At 35.1% G+C, this 23,867-nt stretch overlaps 3 protein-coding genes across 5 annotated transcripts; 1 reads left to right on the plus strand and 2 right to left on the minus strand.

Moving 5' to 3' along the window:
• The first annotated feature begins 3,072 nt into the window (after window positions 1-3,072).
• LOC149677076 (uncharacterized) lies at window positions 3,073-7,494 on the plus strand. 3 transcript variants are annotated; one of them, XM_089838060.1, is made up of 4 exons: window positions 3,073-3,519; window positions 6,012-6,116; window positions 6,191-6,450; window positions 6,943-7,494. In XM_089838060.1, exons 2-4 carry the CDS (start codon window positions 6,032-6,034, stop codon window positions 7,297-7,299), a joined length of 702 nt encoding a protein of 233 aa, XP_089694186.1. In that variant the 5' UTR covers window positions 3,073-3,519; window positions 6,012-6,031; the 3' UTR covers window positions 7,300-7,494. The 3 variants fall into 3 exon arrangements, with proteins under 3 accessions (XP_089694186.1, XP_089694187.1, XP_089694185.1); XM_089838061.1 differs by having other exon boundaries at window positions 3,073-3,321; XM_089838059.1 differs by lacking the exon at window positions 3,073-3,519 and having other exon boundaries at window positions 5,864-6,116.
• Window positions 7,495-7,795: 301 nt separating this feature from the next.
• On the minus strand, window positions 7,796-9,742 carry Orc5 (origin recognition complex subunit 5). The gene is made up of 7 exons (XM_089838054.1): window positions 9,506-9,742; window positions 9,313-9,405; window positions 8,961-9,239; window positions 8,387-8,899; window positions 8,156-8,317; window positions 7,969-8,084; window positions 7,796-7,875 (listed from the first exon to the last, which is right to left on the minus strand). The coding sequence occupies exons 1-7, from the start codon at window positions 9,629-9,631 to the stop codon at window positions 7,830-7,832; spliced, it is 1,335 nt and encodes a 444-aa protein (XP_089694180.1). The 5' UTR covers window positions 9,632-9,742; the 3' UTR covers window positions 7,796-7,829.
• A 2,066-nt stretch (window positions 9,743-11,808) lies between these two features.
• On the minus strand, window positions 11,809-20,488 carry LOC149677078 (chitin-binding domain protein cbd-1-like). The gene is made up of 4 exons (XM_089838068.1): window positions 18,915-20,488; window positions 15,806-15,873; window positions 15,034-15,370; window positions 11,809-14,674 (listed from the first exon to the last, which is right to left on the minus strand). Exons 1-4 carry the CDS (start codon window positions 18,940-18,942, stop codon window positions 12,291-12,293), a joined length of 2,817 nt encoding a protein of 938 aa, XP_089694194.1. The 5' UTR covers window positions 18,943-20,488; the 3' UTR covers window positions 11,809-12,290.
• Between the last annotated feature and the right edge of the window lie 3,379 nt (window positions 20,489-23,867).

Consider the following 23,867-nt stretch of genomic DNA (forward strand, 5'->3'; position numbering starts at 1 on the left):
GGATTTGAGAAGAAATTTTAAGGAATTGCGTGAGTGTAGTGTAGGAAAACAATGTGCGAAAATATTAAATTATATTATATTAAAAATATGTTAAGGACGTAATTATTAATTAATTAATTAGTTTTGTTAAGCCGGTCTTTACATTCCAGCTTATTCTAATTTAATTAAATTAAAACTAAAGATGAATAAATAAAAAAAAATAAATAAATATACTTTCGTGTGAAATTAATATTAAAGAATGTCTGACTTTCCTTAATCCCATTTTAACAATTAATTCTCACGTTTAAACAAAAAAAAAATTAAAGAATTTGTAAAATTCACGTAACCCTAATTAATCTTTGCATATATTGGGGTTTTACAGATTAAATATAATTAATAACTATACTAACTTTGCCTATACCAATATTAAGACTATCATAATTAAAAATTAATTAAAAGATTTTCATATATCTATATATAAATAGATAAATTAATTAATTTCAAATTATTAAAATATTTTTTTTAAATTTAATATTTTGACTTCCCTATAGTTCTAAGAAACCTATTGTTTTTTATTAATATTATAAGATTATTTTTATTACTAATTATATATTATCCTTATGTATAGTTGTCACACCTATTTTTTACGTTAAGTTATGTACTTTTGTTATTAAATTACAAGTATGAAAATAAAAGTTTGTTACCTAACCTTACCTCTCTCAATTTAGTTCAATCTAGACAAGTTTCCGGCACCTTTATACCTTTGACTGTATTATTCTCTATACTAATTTAACACGTAATGCCAACACCCTTTAAATAAATAAAAAAATAAAAATAGACATTCCTGATAAAATTAGATAATTCCAAAATTAAGCCTTCATTATCCCTTTACATCTTAATTTTCTCAGTAAACGAACTTTACTAATTACTATAATTAATCAATTAACTATCTCGTAAGCGTATTTCCTAATTAATCCTACTTAATTGTTTCCACAAAAACACGTTTTTTCAAAGAGAAAAATTTTTCCTAAAAAGTTGTAAACAAATTATGTAGCAGGGGGTCTCGTGAATACAGTGCAACTTGAAGGTTAAAAAAAGAACAACAATTTTCCGTTTGGTAAATTTAACCTTTAAAGTTCAAAAGGTCATCTATAAGCTTCGTTCAATATTATTTCATAGATACGAAAATTTTCCTCAAGTTTTTACTTATAATCCCCACCTGTTAGAATACGTGAATGATATTTCTACAATATACAATTACATAAGTTAATAAGATATGTACCATGATAAGTTTGTCACTGGTTACGAACTGAAGCTTGTCATGAAGCCAGTGAATGAGGTAGGTCATAGATTCAGGGTAAAGCGAAGACGCCTGGTGAGGCGCTATCAATTTAGGCTTAGTACAGACAGGGATAGATTTAATTTTAGAAGTAGGAATGGAGAACAGAGTAATATCTGGGCGCGCGTCAAAGTCCCGGACCCCCTTCCACGGAACGGGGGGGGGGGTATGAAAGAAGAGGCGGGGTGGTCATAGCGACAGAGGTAAAAAGGAATTACGTCACTATTTTTCGCCGTCCCCGTCAGCAACGTCATCAAAACGTAGTTTAAGTCAGCCAATAAGATAATTTTAACTTTTCGTTACGTGTTGGAGGGAGCTAGGGGCTCTATACTGGGTGGTCTATGAGTCGGACTGAAGTAAATACTAACCACCGTTCTCCATTCCTACTTGTAAAATTAAATCTATCCCTGGTACAGACTAAATAATAATAAGATGGAATGGTCCTGCAAAACCAACCGAGTGTAGCCAATCAATTCTCACTTCCGTCGTTCTCCTTCTCGAACTAGTTATCTCGAGCTGCAAGTCTCTCAGTAGCATTACGAACTTGTATAGTAAGTGTCATACTTATCATGGAACATATCACTTATAAACGTATGATACTCGCGTACAACCGTCATATAACTCGCGGATCAATCATTTGTTTGAACTTTTCAAATAAAACTGAATGATGACACCCTCACGTTAAACATTCATAACCCATAACACATTGAAAGGTTGAACGCTGCCAATATCCAATCTAAATCCGGCGCAAAATCCCTTACCAGGATACGCTATTTTTAGATCGTGCAATAAAAAATTAATATCACTTTACAATAATAATATAAGAACACCTGGTAAATTCAGAAATATCTTGGGAACACGGGACCCTAGTAACCCAAACTTTTGAATTCAAAGGAGTTCTTTGCGGACTTAGGTTAACTGCCTCGACCTACCTTAAACAACGGTACACTCTTAAACTGAGAAATTACATTATTTTCCTAGGTTCTTTCAAGATACTTGACCAAACATTAAAATTACACGAGTTGCAAAAATTTAAACGTCAAAAGTAGATTAACCAGAAGTTATCATATAAATACAGTTACAACCTAACTGAATTAAAGTTTTTACCTCAGGACTTAAGTAAAATACATTGAAGCAAAAGTACATAGAGAGAAACAAAAAGTATAATTCATTGAAGCTTCCTAGTGCAGTGTAATACGAGAAACCACCCCCCCCCTTTACCCTCACAATAGTATCGAATTGACCCCCTCTGCGTATGAATGATTTCCTTCACGACCTCGGCAGTCAGCACAGGCACATGAGTTAAAAAGGCTCAATATAGTACCAAGATTTAACTTTTGGACTCTTCTCTGAGATTGGTTAGTACGTGTAGGGGTTGAGATGAGGATACTTTTTTGCTAATCTAAAAAAATCTTCGCTATTTGATAACTTTAGGTTAATCTACTTCTTTGAACGTGTGAAAAGACGGCGGCTTATTAAAAGAAAAGTAGAAATATCATTCACACAAGAATAACTAACATTTTCCCACGGAAATACACAGTACAATTCCTGAAAAAGTTAGGTCTACTAAACAATTAGCGTTCAACTAAAACTATTCAAGATTCATGGTCAAACTAAATACATTTTGACGCGCGTTTCACACATACGTCCCAATGCCATTTTAATATAAACCTTTCCATGGGATCTTCTTTTACGTATTTTGAGACCTAGAAAATTGAGAGGGGGGTAGATAGGGGAGAGAAGACGTCGTAGAGTTGAGTTGGATCAAACTGAAAATATATATATTCATTTTTCGTTTGGCAACTTGATGATAAAAAGGAGCTGATATTTCACAAGGCAATCATATTATTTTTCTATCCCTTAGTGGGAAGAAGTCCACCTGTGTCGTTGTCGCTTAAACGATAACCTTTTAACACACCATACACTCTGAGTCTTGGTGAGTCGCGAATGAACTACTAACAACCCCGGAACGTTGTCTCTCTTCTAATCGGACGGACTCAAGGGTAAGTAAGAGTATGTGTGTTTGAACACACTTTTTGTGTTACCCTACGATTAAAGTTTATCTGCAGTCTCTAAAACAAACGCTATCTTTATTAAGAAGAGATTGGCCGGGTTATAATTTTTAATTAGAAACGGAACTGTATGGCTAAGCGTTAAATTTAAAAGAAAAACTATATATAAGATACATGAATTTCCAAGAAGTTTGTAGATTTTTCTGTCTGCATGCTAAAAAATTTAATATTTTTCAATACTCTTAAGATTTCGAAGTGTTTTTGTCGCAAATACGACAATTTCAGTTCTGAAACTCGCGTGTATTTTTAATTTCCCACCTTTTTCCTTGAGTTTCATTAACTTTTCCAGATTTTTGCGCTTTTTGTATAGCTGCAGGCTAAACTATTTCCCATTTTCTCATACCCAAACATCTCCACGTGATCATATAACCGTCCGTTTAATGTCCATGTTTAATTAAATTCAAGTACCGCCTGCCTCCCAAAAAAAATCAGGGTTTATTTCTCTTTTTTTTTCTTCAAGATAACGAACTGTCTGACAATTTAACTGAAATGTTTAAGATAATCATAATCTGACCTCATAAACTAAATGCGTTTAAGGGTCCCGTTGAAGTACGCTACGTCAAACCAGTCAAAACGAAAAAATGCCGGTTAGCTAGCTTTGTGAATGTGTGCATCTTTTATCTTTTCCATTCAATAAGTTATTTAGTTTTGTTCGTTTTTAGCGTCTTGGAAGCCGGGTTTTCCTTTCAGAATATTTAATTTTGGAAGCTCAAATACTATATGCACCGTAAAATGGTTTAAACTAAATGCAACTATAACATGTACATCGTGTATTTCGACTAAATGCGACTATGATATCATGTTTCGACTAAATGCGATTATGATATCATGTTTCGACTAAATGCGATTATGATATCATGTTTCAACTAAATACAACTATGATATCATGTTTAGACTAAATGCAACTATGGTATCACGTTTCGACTAAATGCGACTATGGTATCACGTTTCGACTAAATGCGACTATGATATCATGTTTCGACTAAATGCGATTATGATATCATGTTTCGACTAAATGCGATTATGATATCATGTTTCGACTAAATGCGATTATGATATCATGTTTCAACTAAATACAACTATGATATCATGTTTAGACTAAATGCAACTATGGTATCACGTTTCGACTAAATGCGACTATGGTATCACGTTTCGACTAAATGCGACTATGATATCATGTTTCGACTAAATGCGATTATGATATCATGTTTCGACTAAATGCGATTATGATATTATGTTTCGACTAAATGCGACTATGATATCATGTTTCGACTAAATGCAACTATGAAAATTATGTTTCGACTAAATGCAACTATGATATTATGTTTCGACTAAATGCAACTATGATATTATGTTTCAACTAAATGCAACTATGATATTATGTTTCGACTAAATGCAACTATAATATCATGATATTATTGGACCTTTCACGAAATTATAGGATAATATAGGGCAGGTTCAAAAATATAGGAATTATATGACCGCTGGGCTCCGTGCAAACACCCACAAGTAAACTGAATGCACCTTCAAATAATATCAAACGTTTTGACGGTTATTCAAACACGGTATCGAAACGTGATGAGATAATATTTTCCCAGGGAAATCACGATTGTAGAAAGTAAAATTTAAAAAAAAAAAAAAAAAAAAAAATTATATATCTATATCTATATAATATACTATAAGAGGGCTGTGTCTATTTTGAAGTGTTTATATAATTGAATATAAATATATATAAGCAAGTCTCAATTTTTATCTGAAACGTTTATTCCTCTTCTCAATACCCAACCAATCTCATCTCTGAAACCTCTTTTAAAAGTTTCTTTAATAGATAAGTACTTAACGCTGATTTATTTTAGCTTGTTGTTAAGGGGGTGTTAAACAAGAGCACACAAACATTTTTTTTTTTCGTTTGAGTTTTATTTAGAATTATTTATCACCGAGGTGTGGTTTATTTTATAAAAATAATCATTAAATAAAAAAGATAATAGTTGCAAGGGGGAAATTAAACGAACTTATTGGTCATTAGATTCAATGGCCATCCTACGTGATTAGTAACTAATTAAATTTAATTATCATCATCTCATATTCCCAAGGGATATCCCCGGGTTAGGAGAAGAGGCACTTTAAATTAAAATAGTTACTACCCAATGAACTTAATGGTCAATTAGATTCAATGGCCATCCGACGTGATTAGTAGCTAATTAAATTTAATTATCATCTCATATTCCCAAGGGATATCCCCGGGTTAGGGGCAGAGAGGCACTTTATCCTTTAATTTAATGTTTTCTTTATCTTAAATTAATCGATTAAAAATATCGATAGCAATTTTAAAATATTAAATATCAGTAGAAAGAAACTTAAATCAGAATCAGCTTATTTTAAAGTTTCAAACAAAAATAAAAATTCAAGACTAATTAAAATCGCGTTAGACACCCCCGGGGGGGGGGTGTTAGAGGGGGGGGTACGTGAAACCGCCACTTTTTGAAACTCTATATTAACGAACGATATTAATTTATAAAGATAAAAGTCTAAGAATTTCTTATCGGGTTTTGATGATAGTTTGGGCCAAGTATAAAAATTCGTTAAATAGAAATGAACACCGATATCTTGTCTTTTTCTAGCAAGCAACCAACCAAACATCATGGAACGCGGCGCAACTGTTGCTCTCACTCTTATCCTTGCTGTGATAGCGCTAGTACAATGCCGGACGCTAATTCCTCTAACTGGTAATTGAACTAAAGAACTCCCTAAACTAATAATTAATCCCCGAGTATTAAATTTTAATTATTTTAATTGATAGAGGGTCGTTTAGCCGAATCAAATCGTTACGTCGATAACTTGGTGTCCCATTTAAGGACCGACTATGTTATGAAAAACTACGACCCAATGTTACTTAGACAAGAGCGTTTCGACGATGAAAAGGGTCACGTTGGTGTTCTGAACAAGACTACGGTTACAGGGTTAACGTCGATTGATCGACACGGAAATGTCACCATTTCAGATTTCTACGACGATTTAACGTTTGTAATACGAGCTGTATTGAAAACTAACGTGTTAAGGGTAAGACCTACCAACTTGTATCGAAATTGTTGTTCGGGGTTCATACAACTTTTGGAAAAAAAAATTTCCCTGAGATTTCCAGATTTTTCCCGTATATGCAGTATCCTATGGAGCAAATGTTAACGAAGGAGGGGGGGGGGCAAATAGGACTATAACATACTCAAAGGACATCCCCGTATCTCTAGTAGAACCAGAGTTCTGAGCCTCCAAAGTTTAGTGTAATGTTAATCCTATGGAGGGTATGTTCACGAACATTTTGCTCGGCCTCTGTTTGACGCAAATTTCCCTGATTTCCCCTGAGGTTTTTGTCAACTATTTATTTCCCTGACTTTTCCAGGTTTGTATGAACCCTGTTGTTATTCCATAAGAGTAGCAAACGCCACTTCGGGGCAGGGAGGTCACCTTATTGGAACATATCTTATAAACTTATGATGCTATATGTTTGTTACCTCTTGACCTAACGAATTAACACCTTTGTTCAAACACACGTAGGTTTGTTCGCATTTAACGGCAACCGCTAACGGAAAAACAATCGAAGGACAAGTTTATGGCAATATTCCGAATTTGTCAATTGAAATTTCAATTTTAGTCTGGCCAAATGGAACGGCTCGTTTGGCGCAATGCCATGTACCATTTGTTCATATGAACGAAACCGAATTTGGAGGAGACGAACGCATTTTAGAAGAAAACACCGAACTAATGTTGCTGGTTAACGAAGCATTGGAATACACGATGAAAATCAAGCATTCCGCTAACATTTACACAATGGTTACGTCGAAAAAACATATCTTCATTCAAGGAATGATTGAAAATTTTGTTTCAAAAACAAAAATTCCTATTTCTGATTAAAAGTTAAGTTTTTTAAACCATTTAAAGTAAATTTTGTTCAAAAAAAATCTAAATAAATAAAAATATAAGGTTCAAACTGCGATTTAAACAAAAAAAAAAGGTACCCAAGTTGTGATATTTTTGTTTTCAAGTACAAATATATGTGAATAGCTTTAAACTTATCGTGATATGTCTTTAAAGTAACACGAAAAATAATAATAATAAAAAAAAGTACCCTTTCTCCCTGAAACATTTAAAATTTGCACAAAAGTAGTTTGAACATTCATTATCTCTAAATGATTTTAAATAATTATTGTGATGTTTTAAATTAAATTAAATTAAATGGAACCAGTTAAGTGGGTAAGAGACGAAATACGTTAATTCGAACTTGATTGAAAGGTTTTGTTCTACACTCCCCCCCCCCCCAACAAGTTGCCTAACAAACATTCCTTGATATAAACCAATGTATCAACAGCTATCATTAAAAAATTCAGTACAATTCAATTCAACAAATTAATTGCATTATAATTAATTTTTATTTTGTCCAAGATTTAGACAAAATCAAAGAGATGACCACCAATATCGAATCGAACAGTACTGTTCCAAAGGAGGATGTAGGAGAAAAGAAAACAATTTCTTTAAAGTATTTACCATACTTTACCTTAAAAATACTCTTTGTTTCATTCCTACCTTGCAATGCTACAAATAAAATCCAAATTAACCAAACATTTGTACTTCGGTGACGATAACGGATGATCAGTTCCTGTTTTTACTTCCAAAAGTTTTAAAGTAACCAAATTGGATATCTAATGATAATAGTTTTAAATATTTAACGTATTTAAAGATTATTAATTAATTACGTTAAATATTTATTTACCTGTGACATTAACGCCACACTTGGGGACACTTTCTCCTCAACAATTACGTAGAATATTGATAATAATCTATTTAAGGGAAATGTTTTTGGTCCTTTTTGATGTTGATTAACGGGGGCATTTTTTTTAGGCCCACTTTTACGTTTGTAAGTTTTTCCCGTATTCTAAAAGATCATACATAATATATTCAAAATATAATCTCTCAAATAAGTTACAATAAGAGAGATAATAACCTTAATGAAAAATCTTTTATCGGAAGCAGGGGGATTGTACGACGCAATATAAGCTGCTATTAACAGAAATTTCGAGAAAAATGGTAGTTCAACATTTGCTCTGTTTTCAGACGTTGACGAAGCAGATTCAGATACACTTTCCCTCAAATAAACAGTGTTCAATGATTTTTTCAAGTGAGGTTCAATGTTCCTCCATAATTTTCTGATATCTTTCTCCGTAGCTTCACCAGATTTAACTGGTTCGTAATATTTATTAAAGTTTGTAGTAGCGAGGTAGCTTAGTTCGGTCAAGTTTCTAGTCACCACTAGAAACACACTCATAACCAGACTGATATAATGTCGGTAACAATCAAGGCTACATTCATTTGGACAGTCTCTTTCGAGAATAGCAATTGCCTCTTCCTTTGTATATTGCGGGAAACTTATTTTGCAAGGTTCGTAAAAGCAAAAACCATTGCGAAACTTTTCCCATACAATCTCAGATATCAATATTGTGCAGAGGTTAAGTTCAGTCTACAAGTAAACCTATCATTTAGTAAGCATAACTTATTGATAAGTCATTTAACGAGCTTACAAGTTCTTGTAGCCTCATTAAAGATGCTAATAAATATGGTGGCATTTCCCTGAGTCTTTCGCAATTATCAAAAACTAAATAGATTGTTTCATCCTCAAGCTCATTTTCCACTACAACCTTTTTTAACAACCTAACAAAGTCACATGGATTGAGACAAGTTGTGTAACCTTCAAAATCATTATCTGGAGCGGGTATTATATCTGATATTTGGTTTAATACTGATTCCATTAAGAGTCTGGGTGTGTATGCTTCAATGCAATTAATAAACGCATGACGTAGCTAAATTAAAGTCAAATTGGTTTATAGCCTATAGAATTGTCAATACCCAATTTCAAATAAGAGTCAAATTTACATTTAAATCGCGAAGAAATGATTTGACAACTGCCGTTTTACCTGTAGCAGCCGGTCCATATATGAATATGGACGGAAATGCGTATTGATCACGCTAAAATTTTATAATAATTTACTTTTAAATAACGAACCAGTGTCAAACTGTTAAGCCTTGGTTCGCACATGGCACGTTTTTAGTTTTTAGACATACATACCTCTCCAACTAAAGCCGCTATAGTTTCAATTTGTTTCTGTCTCCCAGGGAACTTTGATATTATATTATCATAAAAATGTTCTTCGGTATCCTTTCTACCTTTTTTTCTTGGAGAATTACCACTCATATTTATAGTTACAATTAAAATTAATTAAAAAGTACTAGAGAAGTAGAGAGAAAGTACGAACACCGCACCGAGTGACTTCAAACAAAAAACGCGGGATTCTATCGTCGTCTGCTACGGCCTTTGTCGGCATAGTCACGTGATAAATCTACTCCTACAATCACTATTAGCGTTTTCCTTTGGGTCCTCGCGGAGCGCTCCCAAGGAGCAATAAAAAGGGTAGTAGTAGTTTCCAGCTTCGTTAAAGACTGTTTTTGAAGAATAGGATCTCCTAGTTTTATTCCTCCATGGGAGCGCTCCGCGAGGACCCAAAGGAAAACGCTATATGGCGGGAAATTGAAAAATTGCTACATCCTAAAGCACGTGTTTTCGTTACATATCTGTCATATTGATTACAATAAAGAAGCTTAGGGGGGAAAATCCAATTAAGTAGGCCTACGTTTCGCAATTCAATTCAAAACTAAATCCTTTGGTTGTTACGTTACAAAGAGATAATTTGAGCCAAGTCTTAAGTGAATTGAGCAGCCCTAGCCTTATTTTCCTACATCTACAACACCGACGTCATCACCAAATCGGAAACAAAACAAATAACTGCAAAATTTCAAGTAACTCAAACCAAATTACAAAACTTAGGATACTTTTTATAAATTCAACAATCCAGCGATGGTCATTGCTATGTGGATTTTTGCAGCGTAGGAAATTATACGGGCTTACGTAATAAAAATATATCTGTGTGTGTGACCTTTTTTTTTTTCAAGCTTTTTTCAACCGAGTAGATAGAAATAGGCCCGGGGGAGGAATGGATTCATTCGGGGGTTGTTTAGAGAGGCTTGGACACTTAATATAGTATTTTTTTTTCTCTCTCTCTTGGTTTTCTTTTCAAGGGAATCAACCAGGATACTTAGAAGGATATGGAGACTCGTGCAGTTTTTGTGATCTAACCTCAAGGTCGAGTTAGGCCTAGAAAACTTGAAATATATGGAATCAATATTAAGCGAGTTCTGCCCATTGAGTTCAGAACATATATCTTTCTAGAGTTCTATTTGGATATCGGGTTTTCGCGCTCGCGCGACCATCGTTTTTGAAATTATGGGACGGACGGATAACTTTATCATTAGGTGGTGGCGCCATCTATTTCACTTAAAAACACATTTTTTACTATGGCGTCTGCTATAATTTCTCAATATAGATAGAAAATGTTTAGAAACCGCTATGATAATGGAAGTAAATTGCTAGATTCGAGTAAAAACAGAGAAGTAACTGCATTAACCGTTAGTATATGTATTTTTGAGCTTTCGTGATAGTCAACTTGACAAAAATGATCACTGCAAATGTCTTTTTTTGGAGTCCATACAATTCCATTAATGGCCTGACACCATTGTTTTGGTAATTCCGAATTTTTTGCATGGAATCTTAATGGTACAGTTCAAAAAGGGTTGAACTATCTAAATATTTATTAATTTTCTATACGTATACTATATACTTATTTCACAAAACATTTTTATTTCAACCAGTGTTGACACACTTTTCTACTGAGCCTTTTCGACCTATTTCAAAATTTAATACATTTTCACATTATGTGTTACTTTAATAACTAATAACATATAATTCCCAAGTAAAAACACGCATTTAATAAGAAATTGATCAATATTCCATTTATTAAATATCAAATTTTATTTATTTGGCTCCACTTACGGTTTTTCAATTACCTAACTTTCATATTTCGCGCTTTACTTCTTCCTAAGCCTAATTTTCAAAACTCGAGCTGGGGCGCTTTCCCGCAAAATCGTGGGAAATTCTTTTAAGCTTCTCACGTAAGGCGACAGATGGCGCTACCGACTAATGATAAAGTAATGAAATTCGACGAATCCGAGTACGCGAGGAGGAAATTCAACAAAAACTCTAGAAATACATATATTAGAACTCAATGGTTCTGCCCTTATCCGCGTAGGCACGCGTTTAGTTTAAAGAGAAAGTCTCACTACAAAGAAAAGGTCCAATATCTCGTATAGTATCTCTTTCAAATTGCCTTTCACTCCGTTTTGTCAACCTTGTCCTTGGAAAAAAAATTACTTCCCGTTTTATGTAGGATGCAATTTAAATCCTTACATGAAAAGGTTATCAAAACTGCCTAATCTTTTATGAGTTTAGATTTAGAAGGAAAAAATATATTTCTATATGATCTTTATTATTCTTCTTACAAATATACACGTTTTAAATAAATTAGCGTTTTTTATACAAAAAATAAGGGGGTGGGGGGAATGTTGTATTGTACATACAAACTATATATTTCCCGTTCTGAATAACATAACGAGGAAATTTATACGTTGGTATTTAACATTTTGAGATCGTACGGAAAACCAGCTTTAATGTTGTTGTGTTTTATTTTTTTATGTAAATTTGTTTACGTACATGACCATATATAATTTGTGAAAATTATTATTATTATAAACTTGGACAAAAAAATATATATTTTAATATATATATATATAACTACAAAATAATCTAATAAAAATATAGTCAAAAAATGACTTACAGAACTTCAATAAATTGAAGGGTTTAATTTACCCAATTACTGAAGAATTTATAATAAAAACTATATAACTTCTTGTTGGCCGGATTTCGTAATGGATTTTGGCAAAATTCAGACCCTATTCAAGTACTAAGCTGGTGCAGCGCAAGTAACGTTTTCTTCGAAATCACAAATACCAACTTCAGGATTAAATAGCAACCCAGGTTTGCAATAATGCGACACTTTCTTTCCCTTTATGCAACGATAGAAGACGTGACAATGTCTAGCGTAATCAGGATAGAAGCCATCTTCCTTATCTAGACAATGAAACACGAATCTCTTGGGTACCCCATGCGCGTGGTACAAGGACCCGGAAACGTTTCCCTCTTCACAAACAACTTTCTCAGCAACCTCGCATGTTTGCGTCCGAAAGTCGAACATTTTTCCAGGAGTGCAAGTATAAACAATGGCGTTTCCTTCTTCGGAGCATGCGTAGTAACGCGAACAACCGCTGCTGTAATCGGGGTACAATCCTTGTCTGAATTCCTCTCCATTTTCCGAAGTACAATTGTAAATTGGTTTAATTCTGGGTACGCAATCCACATTCAACGGTAAGTCGCAGATTTTGGTGGCAGGATTGAATAAGAGTAAGCTAGGACAACTGTAAGTGCGTCGTACTCCGTTGAAGCATACGTGAAAGTTGCGACAGTTACTGGTAAAATCCGGGAAAAATCCACTTTCGTCAGACGGACATCCGAAAGATGCCGATAAAGAATTAGGCGAACCGTTATTATCGGTTAATTTATCGTTGACGTCATTACGGTCAACCCTAGTGGCGTATGTTGACTGCGGTTGTAAAGTTGTAACTTCGATCGTGTCAAGACCACACCGTACTAAAGCGGCATCCTCGCACACCATGCTGCTTTTATCAAAGCGTTCACCATCTGGACAATAAACCACGGTCTTGCGTCCATTCTCACAGACAAAGTATCTGGTACATTTCGAAGTCACATCCGGATACATCCCGTTACTCTCCGATTGGCAGGTAAATTGGTCGTCATAAGCGTTGGACCACTGAGGTTTAGATTCGTTGCGGACTTCATCGGGGCAAGTTTTACCGCTTGAGGTTGGTAGGCAATGCCAATTTTCCAAGTCAAAAATGAAGTCATCGGGACACTTCGAGGAAAACGATTTTCCCTCGGCGCAGATATGAAAGGTTTGACAATCACCCGGTTGCGTCGAAGGGTAAACTCCATTCACGCGTCCATCGCAACTAAAGTCAGTGTCCCTGAAGCTGGTACCATTACTGAGATGGTTTTGGTATCCATCAACGTCGCAAACCGTTTTGGAACTAGGTAAGCATGCTTTAACCCGGAGGTCGAAGGTCAAACCTTCAGAACATTCGTATGTATATCCAACTTTATCCCAACATTCGTGCCAGCGTTTACAATTGGACGTTGGGTAGATACCTTCGTCCCCGCTTAAACACCTGAAGGCACCCAGCGTCTTGGGTACTTTACATTCACCGGGTCTCGTTTCGCACCGTTTCGATTCAGGATTGAACCCAGTTCCCAAGGGACAATCAACTCGAACTTTGTGACCAAACGCACAAACGAAATAACTTTTACAATTGACGTCAAAATCGGGGTATAGCCCAACTCGTCCTCTACAGTCGTAGGAATCCATTTTTGTCACCAAGGAAGCCGCGGTTGAGGTAGCGTTACAAGTCACCAACGGAGACGGTAGACAAGTACCGGTTGCGACATCGTACAAGGTTTTAGTCGCGCAATATGACGTCAAGACGCGTCGACCATTCAAGCAAACGTAAAACGCGGCGCAACCAGTTCCGGCATCAGGATACATCCCGTCGTTACGGGAATCACAGTCGGGATCCTTAACGCTCGCGCAGATAACCAACGAACTAGGTTGACATAAACCGGTAACTGGACTGAAGAGTTTGCCAGGCGGACAAACGCCAGTTTGGTGAACTAGGCCTCGTCTACAAGCCATAAACTCGCGGCAATTAGTTTCGTACTTGGCGTAAACACCATCAGGACGCGAGGAACAGTCGGATGACGAAGTAAAAGCGCGTTCACAATGCGTTTTCCAAGCCTGATCGCAAGCCAAAGTGTTACGGTTGAAGGCCATATTTGAGGGACAGGAATAAGACTTTGATTTTCCGTTATGACAATAGTAAAAAGTTCGACACCCGGAATGGTGGTCCGGATAGTACCCGTCCGGTAGACCGTTACAGTTAAAGGCCTCGTCACCTCGACATCTGACGCCTTTTGGGTCCGTGCAACGCGACAATCTCGTGTTAAAAACTGTTCCTTGGGGACAGACAAACTCGGTTTTACGACGGTCATCGCAAAGGTAGTATCGTTTGCAACCGGAACGGTAATCGACGTGGAAACCATTTTCCTTGCTTTCGCAGGACAGCAATCCGCAAGATACGTGTTGACTGGGACGGCAATAACCAGTCTGCCAGTCGAACAGTGTCTTATCCGGACAAGTGAATGAGGTTTTAAGTCCTCCTGGATTGATTTACGGGATTGTTAAGATACTAATGGCGTTTACAAGATGAAAGCGGCCATAAACCAGCCCTTGAGGCCAAGACATAGCAGTATAAACGGAAAAAAAATCAACTGGAACAGAGGTCAAGCGACTACTTCATTCAAACTACTTGAAATCTAAAACCCGACAACACCACGAGGCTCAACAACATGCCTTAGAGAGTTAGTATAAAAACCGCGATCAAAGAAGCAGCCATATTGAAAACCGCAAGTCTTAAGACACGCCACCACTAGTCCATCATGCTGTAAAACTAGGTACTGCAGAAGCACCAAAGACTTAACCCTAATCAATAAAAGTCAATAAAAATAATTGTACTCACCACTACAGAAGTAAAAATTCCGGCACCCACTGCTGTAATCGACATAGACACCATCCTCTAGGTCCAAACATTCCCCGGCCAATGGTAACCACCCCCTTCTATCAGGATTGACGCACCGTACTTTAGACGGCAAGTCGCAATGTCCACTTTCGGGGTTAAACACTGTCCCGTTGAGACACCAAAAGACTCTGAGGTTTTCAGCTTGACATAGGAAGAATACGCGACACGCGCGATGGTAATCGGGGTAAGTACCGTCCTTTTTGCCCTTGCAATCGAACAAGGGTTCCGTCGTTGATGGCAAGGCCACCGTGTCACTGTCTAACGATATTATTGTTACCTGTAAAATAGAAGAAAACGAATTAAGACATTTATATTATATACCTTGAAAAACGCCAGTTGAATAGCAATGAAGGGTTCGGGGTAGTTGGAGGAAGAATGGTAGGTAAAAAAAAAAGGTAAACATCTCATTATTCCCAACAGGATGCAGACATTCCACGAGATTTGTTAAAGTGACAGTGAAGTCTACATTAAATTTCGTGACTTCTTGATAAATGTTTTTTGAACATTTTTCAAGGGCATTTTTGACATTATATTTCAAAAAGTTTTATTTCTTCTAGTGTTTTTACTTTTTATTTCTGACAAATTTCAAGCCATTTTTTTTTGAGTACATAGGAGTCTTATATCGGTTGGTTTTAAATTAAACTAAATATGATTTGTTCCACTATCACTTTACAAAACAAAATAATAAACAAAGAAATAAATAACATAATACCGTTTCTTCCGTTCTTTGAATAACTGCCGAGTTAGTGTTTCCCAATAACAATAAAACGCAAACAAAACCTAGACAAAGAAAATTAAAAATAAAATATTAATGTATCTTGTTCTAGGACAAACTTGTGAAGGTGTAAACACAAAATAATTCCTAGGTTAACCTGGACACGGATATAATTAAAATTTATACATTTAACATTCTAAGGAAATTTCACACAATGACTAATTCAGTCGCAACCATTAAATCAAGCGATTAAAATACGGGATTATAATAATGTTACGTCACGATTACGTAATCATACCCAAGAATTACAAATGAACGGAAAACAATTCCAAAGAAATTTCCTAGCTAGAATTTCAGGTCTCTAATACCTTGAACTTTGCGATGAAAGGTGACCCCTGGCATGCCTCCGGTAAATGGGGAAATACTCTTAATGATTACGTAGAAATTTGCTCAAAATAAGAGGGGCTAATCACTCCCAAAACGGGGCTTCTAAAAATTAAGTACACTACAGTAAAATCCGCATTACATTATCCCTTTGAACTTTATTGAATTGGTGATGAATTTTATTACATTCCATTTTAAAATAAGGCAATAAAATTAGATCAAAAAGAAAAAAAAAATTTCCAGACGTTTAAAATAAATTTCTATTTCTCAATCATTGACCCCTGACTCGAACCAACCCACCATTAAAAATCGCGATAAAAATAAAATTTCAGACAATTTTCCACTGAAAAAAAGGAACAATTCACCAAGAAAATTGAGTGACCGCGAAACCCAGGGGGTGGTCAAGGCCTGATATATATTACTTTGAATAATGGCTAAAGTTGATCACCAAAAACAAGTCGGTGTATAACATTATATTTAAAAAAATACCCCGTTCTAAATTTTTGGTTTTTAAGAGAGTTTTACCTTGACCAGAAAAAATAGTCGAGCTAAGTAAAATTTCTCTTAAAACCATAAACCGCTAGAGGCAAGGTTGATTAAAAATAATAAAGAAAGAAAAAAGGAGTTCCGGTAACTCTCAGGGGTTTAAAGTGAAGGTATAGCCTGATTTAGAATTTAAAAAAAAATAATAATGAAAAAATGTGTACCACATTCGTGTTCTATTTTCCCTAATTAGAATATAAATTTGTTGTATTGTAATTAGAGATTCACATACAGCATATTAAGACCTACAAATCAAGACGAATTAGGTCAAAATCGCGGCATAAATAAGAAACCTGGCACTATTTTTATAAATTAAAACATACAGGGTGTTTCTGATAAGTCTGTAAATAAATTAAGGGGGATGTTCTTTGGGAAATCAATTTTGAGTCAAAAATGTAGTAACTTCCATCTCCATTGTTGCCACAAGGGACACTGTTTTCGAGTTATGATTTTCAAGAATGTTTTAGGGATGACCCCTTAATTAAATTAGAAATCATTGTCTAAATCAGTTTCTTAATTAAAAAATTTAAGGGGTCTTCCGTAAAATACTCTGGATGCAATCTTAACTCGAAAACAGTGTCCCTTATAGGCAAACAAAATGTCATAGATAGAAGTTAATACATTTTCGACTCAAAAATCGAATTCCCAAAGAAAGCCCATCCCCCTTAATTTATGCCATTAGTTTCGGTCTCACTTTAAATTTTGTTACATCTAAATAAATTATAAGATACATATAATATGAATGTCTTATTCGCATTAAATATAAAATAATAATAAATAAATAAATAAATAAATACCGTTATAAGGGTTTAAATAAATAAAATAAATAAATAAAATAAAATAAATAAAAATATAAACAACAGAAATTATGTAAATACGCAAACCGAACCGGATCTAATCAAAATTATTCCACTGTATATTCAAATCGGTTAATTAAAGTAATAATTACTAGTCCACTTAATTAAACATTAATCGTATCCGGGATTAAAAATTAAGATTCCCATATAAGCGAAGAAAGAAATATAGCGATATTATTTTAATCTACATTTATAATTTTTTTCTTCTAAATAACGTTTTGATAAAAACAGGATTAACTAGATATGAAAGCCCAAAAATATAAGACTTTTAGAATTCTTTATTTCTAGGGGTACGGTTGTTCTTTTGATTACGATCATTTTTCTTTTGATATCAAAAGAAAGAAAAAAATCAAAAGGGTATCATCTTTTAAACGAACGCCTATAGAAAAATATGCGGAAATAAAAGATACTATTATATTTTGGTAACAACATCCTGATTGCAAATTTTTGAAATTTCATGTTTTCTTAAACGTGTAATTGAACATAATTAAGGAATATTTAACATGATGATGGGGCCTCCCCGTTTATTGCATTCTTTTTTTTATTTCTATTATTATCTCCCCAAAACTAAACTAACCTGTTCTTAAACTTAAACTTATTTTTTTTTACCTATTTTTATTAGATCATCATTTATGGATTTTAATTAAATTAATTTGATTTGATTAAAAAATTTTATTATTTCCAATATCCCTCGTTAGTTATTTTAATTTATTATTTCGTCATAAAAGTCTGCATATTCTCTAATTTATTGCATTTATTATTAAAAATTAAATTTGCTTATTATGTCAATTTATTTTGGGCAATTTTACGTTACCAAAAAATATTGGAAATTCAAATGAAATTGTTTTGTTATTATTTACAACTAGTTTGCATTCTAAGATGGGCGTCGCGGGTGACCTTTAACCTCGGTCAAGTCATCCCCCAATAAAAAGAGTTAACTACATCGCATTTCGCGCTTAATTTTATCCATGCTTATTAAGCCAATAGAGATAAAGGCAGGAAGTAAGAAAAGCTGGTAATAACATCTTTGCAGTGCACCAATATCTGTCTCCCCCCACTTAAGCTGATTAGCTCAAGACCAGGTGAAGAATAGGTGAAAAAATATATACAAATGTCATATCCCCCTTCCCCGAAAAATACTTAATCTCGTGTTAAATTAGACACTAATTTTCAACTAAACCTAATTGCCATATCATAATTCTTAAAAAATTCCAAGAAAAAAAAATAAATAATGATATAAAACTTAATTAAGCAAATTAGATTCCAAAACAGGCAGGATAAGATGGAAGAAAAAGTATATAAATTAAGACTTCAAAACTTACATGAAAAAATTTTAAAAAATCGATCCATAGTTTTCAATTTTAATTAACTCCGATGAATATTAATTACTCGACTTCTTATTTTTTTTTTAATTAAGCAAAAAAATACCGACTTTTCGAATCTCGTAAATTTTTTTTTTTAAAAAACAACTCCCGGAGATTATGGAACGTACATCACCCCCGCACAAAATCCGAATTCAAAATGGAATTTTTGGTCCAAAAATGAAACCATTTGGGGGTTTATTTTTGCCCCTTCCAAATTTGGGGGGAATTGGGGGGGGGGGCAAAGGAATGCCACAACGATGGGTAAAAAAATGCACAAATCTAACGTACAAATATCTATATATATAAGTAAATAGACCGGACTTTTGGGCACTGAAACACTCACTCAAATAAGGTATTTTGGGTTGAAACCTTAAAATATTTCTTTATTTTTTATTATTTTTTTTTTTAACTTGTAAAAATTATTGAAATCCGTGCTGGAATTTAACCAAAATACACCTTTGACAGTGAATCAGGCTCAGCTACACTTGATACAAACTAAAGCCGCTTTAGTGGGTAAAACTTTCTATACTAAAAAGTTACCTGAAAGATATAGTACGCCCAATCGGCCGGGTAAAAAAAACGCGCGCGGAATCACGCGATTGGTTGAAAGTTTTACGTAGTTTTGGCGCCTTTTTCGTAGGGAGTTACGCCGCGCTTTTTTTCATGGGACGAAACTTTACGGGGTTTTAAAAACTTGCGCAGTAAAAACCATCAGGAAATTAAGATTTCTTTATGCAATTTAACTTAATTATTAGGTTCAAAGTGTTAATTTAAATTAAAGAAAAAAATTCCCGTGAAAAAGGGCCTAACCTTTATTCTTTATAAAAATGGGCAAAGTATAAGGATCTAAATTTTTCATGTATCGGGTTGGTAACTATTATAATAAACTATTACTGTTATTAAATATAATTATAGGCCTTTTCAAACGAATTTTCGTATACTTCCAAGCTAGCCTTTGTTAGAACAAACACTATGCTCAATATTACATCGCATACGCATGCGCAAAATGCATTATTGAAAGAGTCCCCCCAAAGGCCCCGAACAAAATTTGAATAGAAACACTTCAAAAATTACGAAGAAACAACTTTAGTACCGCTCCCTTTTTTTTTACAATAACACTATCCCGCTGTGGGTGCTATTACTATCCCATAATTTTCCCGCTAAAATGGGGGTAAGGTTGAAATTTCAGGTTAAAGTTCAAAATCCCCTCCGATCCCTACCCTAAACGATAGCTAAGCCTAAATAGACCTAAGATCGCTCAGCAGATTCTAAAGGCGAAATCTTTAAAAAGTTTAATCGCGCCAAAGAAATCAAGATAGCAAAAATGGATTAGGTCTAAATAGCGCGGGAAGTTAAGAAGTTGGCGGGAAAGAAATAAAAACGTCTAAGATTGTAAAAGCGTGTTTTTTATGGGGGGCGGATACTTCAATCATCCAGGCAGGCTCGCATCCTGGCTGGCACGCGCCACAGAGAAACTTTTCCCGCTCTTTCCTTCATCCTCTCCTTCGCGCGCGCTTTTTTATACAGCCCATCCTCCGCACGTGCCATTTGGCGGGAGCGGAAAAAAAGGCGCGTTAATGGCGCGTGGCTCATGTCATATTAGACGAGTAAAATATAATGGGAGTTTTTCTTTATATAGAAAGAAACATATTTTCCATTTTTTATACAATAAATAAATAAATATAACTAAAGAACAACATATATAATGCATCCTTTAGACTCTCCCATTAAAGAAACTGTCTAAATTTTATAGTGTATAATTTTTATTAGGAAATGGTTTTAAAACTGGCCTTGGAAATATACCAAAACACCTTATGCAGCCGGACTTAAGTGGAAGGAACTCATAATTTACTATAAAAATTTCATACCTTCCTAAGAATTAAGGAAAGGATTGGTTCCAATAATAACAATCTTTAAACTAAAGGCGCCGACCGTCAGGTTTTTCAGGGGAAAGTCTTAGGAATAAAATTTTTTCCCATATTGTTCAGTTAGGTATTATAAATTTGTTTCGGAAAACAATCAGTCCCAACGAGTTAAAAAATACCCCGAAAATTGGTGTGTATTGTAAGTCGAACACTTTTACAGGGGCCCAATTAAAGGGGCATACTTTGTATAATAAACCTGGGTATTAAACCCTCAATGTAAGCTTCACAGACTGTACAGGCGCCTAGGATGCAAAACATAAGATGATCCCGGATGATCCCCATGATTTTTCGGACAGACAACTATCCCAACACCTATTACATAGCCAAATACCTTTATCAAACTTAGTTAAACTACATAATTAAACTAGATTCGCCCCTTAATCACGATCAGTCATAGATAGCACCAAAATTATAAAATAAAAGAGAAATTTAAATACGAAATAATACACTCCCGTTAATTTTAATGATATTTCCTGGAAATTTTTACCTACCTACTAAAAGAAACTCGTTTCTGCGGTATTATAACAAAAGACTACATTGTTTTAAGGTTTGCATAAAATTGCTAGTTCACTTTTTCATCTTTCTTTGATTTCAGTAAACCTAAATATTCATGAAGAGTATTTCCAAGATTTTAGAGATCTTCCAGAGAGAGAGAGTGAGAGAGAGAGAGAGAGAGAGAGAGAGAGAGAGAGGTATTTTTGGGATAAAAAATATTTATACGAAACCCAGAATTTTTTTATTTTTATATATATTTATTCTTTTTTTTTATATATTTTGAAACGGAACTAGTTTAACCATCCGCTGCTCAGCTGGAGTTAGCCATTATAAAGCACGAACTGTAGTTTCTCTAACTGGAGGTCAAAGGGGGCGTATAAAAGGTCATATTCTTCTTCTGATAGGAGGTAGGAAGGAAGCAGAGGTGGATGAGGTGGAGGGGGGGTCAATTTTAGGGGTCAAGAGCATCATGTCCGCTTCGAACAATATTTTCTTTTTAGACCTAGCATGTAGCCAGGCTGAAACTGACAACAAGGAACAAACCAGCCCGCTAAATAATATGGATGGTGGTTTATACCAAACCAACAAGGGGGGTCATTCAAAAAAGACTAAATAAACTGATGTGAAAAATGCATTTGTTGGATCATGTTTTCAAATGGAAAACCTTGGAAGATGAACTAAAACGTTATACAACCCTTGTCTACAATTTTGACGCGATAATACATAGAATGGACCTAAACTATTACTTTGCATCCTGAAGTTACAAGCAAGTAGTTCTAGTCAAACTACCCCATAAACAGACTAGAAAATAAGCAAGTACATCCGCAATTTCCCATAAATTCTTTCAAGACTTAAAACATTACGCAGGGTTACGTCTTAAACTCTCTGCCAGTTCACAAGAAGGAAATAATGGGTTTCTAAAAGTTCAGCTAAGTCTTTTTTCTCGACATGACATTGAAGATGAGGATTTTTTTTTATCCTAAGAACGATTCCTATCCTATCACCCATCAAATATATTTTTAACGGATAATAAAAATAGAGGAATAAACGAACAAATCGTGGTCTCGACTCTAGAGAAGTCGGAACTAACATATCCCGTCGCGATTTTTGGGCGCCAACTGGATGGAAACCCATTTAGTGTTTGGCTTGGACGGTTTGAAGTAAGTCTAGGTACGGCAAGACCATCGTGGCGCGCGTGTTTTGGCGCTCTTTTTCAACTATCATCTTTTGGCGCGCGCGCGCGTTCACGCTCTCTCTCTCTAGAAACAAGCGGATAGCACGTGGCTAGTCGTGACATCCGTGATGTAATAACCACCCCTACACCACCACGTGGTACGACCAATTAAATTCGAATCAGGCGCGCTGACGTTGAGAGTTCGTGGATCAAAAAAGGTCGGGGCCCATATCCAATAGACGCGTAAAATAAATATAGAAAAGTGTTGCCAGTCATTTATGACGTGTGTAACAGACTGAAAAGCTTACAGTTCTGTTCTATTCAGTCCCAAACATGTAGGTGACGCTCACACAAATTACTGCCAACACTGAAGCGCGGTTAAAGTTAATAGGCCTCCATATTGGTATTTTACTACGCTTAAATTTAACTATATGGTGTCTTATGTTATAGGGGCTTGGCAATCCGCCCCCAGCGCCATTATGGTATGTTTTTTTTACAGAATTAAAGATATATAAGCCCCTCCTCCTGGTATGTTTTGTAGCACTAGTGGAAGGTAGCCTGACGTTTCATGACGTACTTATGCCAAGTCCCTATTCCGAATTCTTTGAGCCAATCCCATGCCACCCAAAAAAATAAACTCTTTCTGAAATTGGCTTAGGGAAGACGCGGTCCTTATGGAAAGATTAAATGACGGTGAATATCTTTCCATAGCTATATACCCAAGAACCTTTCTCCTGGGCCCGTTTGAAATAGAGGGGCGATTGGAAGGGGAAGTTAAAATTAAGCCTATTGAACTAAGATCCGGCTTTAGGCTAGCTAGGGAACTGAAGGAAATAAGTTGAAATAACCCCTGCAAAAGTTTTTCGGTAAATCCGCGTCTGGCTAAGTTATAAAGAAAACCCCAAACACACGTTTTTTATCCCAACAATGTTTAGAATATGTTTCCCCGGCGAAAAAGCGTGCATGGTTCAATACCGGAATTATAAGTTTTGGAAGAAAAAGGGCCCGTAGATGAAGAAGCACGAATTTTCGTGAGATTTTTAGCTATTGGTGCGTGAAAACCTCGAAAAAATAATTTGGGGACCTAGAAAAAGCTATGGCGGGCCGTTAGCTTTTTTTTTCTTCATATTTTTATTATTTTTTTGGCCTGCAAAATAAGTAGATAATAATATCCTCCCCCTACTATAACAACACAGAACCAGGACCTTTGTGAAATACCTCTAACAGTACCGTCCCGTCCGTGTATAGGGGTCATCTGCCCAACAAGATATACAAAATTGTTTTGACTCGCTCAAAAACAGCGCCTACGAACGAAGT

Source organism: Phalangium opilio, unplaced genomic scaffold (genome assembly GCF_054372755.1).
Source record: "Phalangium opilio isolate 3A_F unplaced genomic scaffold, DU_Popi_V2 ptg000045l_1, whole genome shotgun sequence".
Classification (NCBI taxonomy): domain Eukaryota; kingdom Metazoa; phylum Arthropoda; class Arachnida; order Opiliones; family Phalangiidae; genus Phalangium; species Phalangium opilio.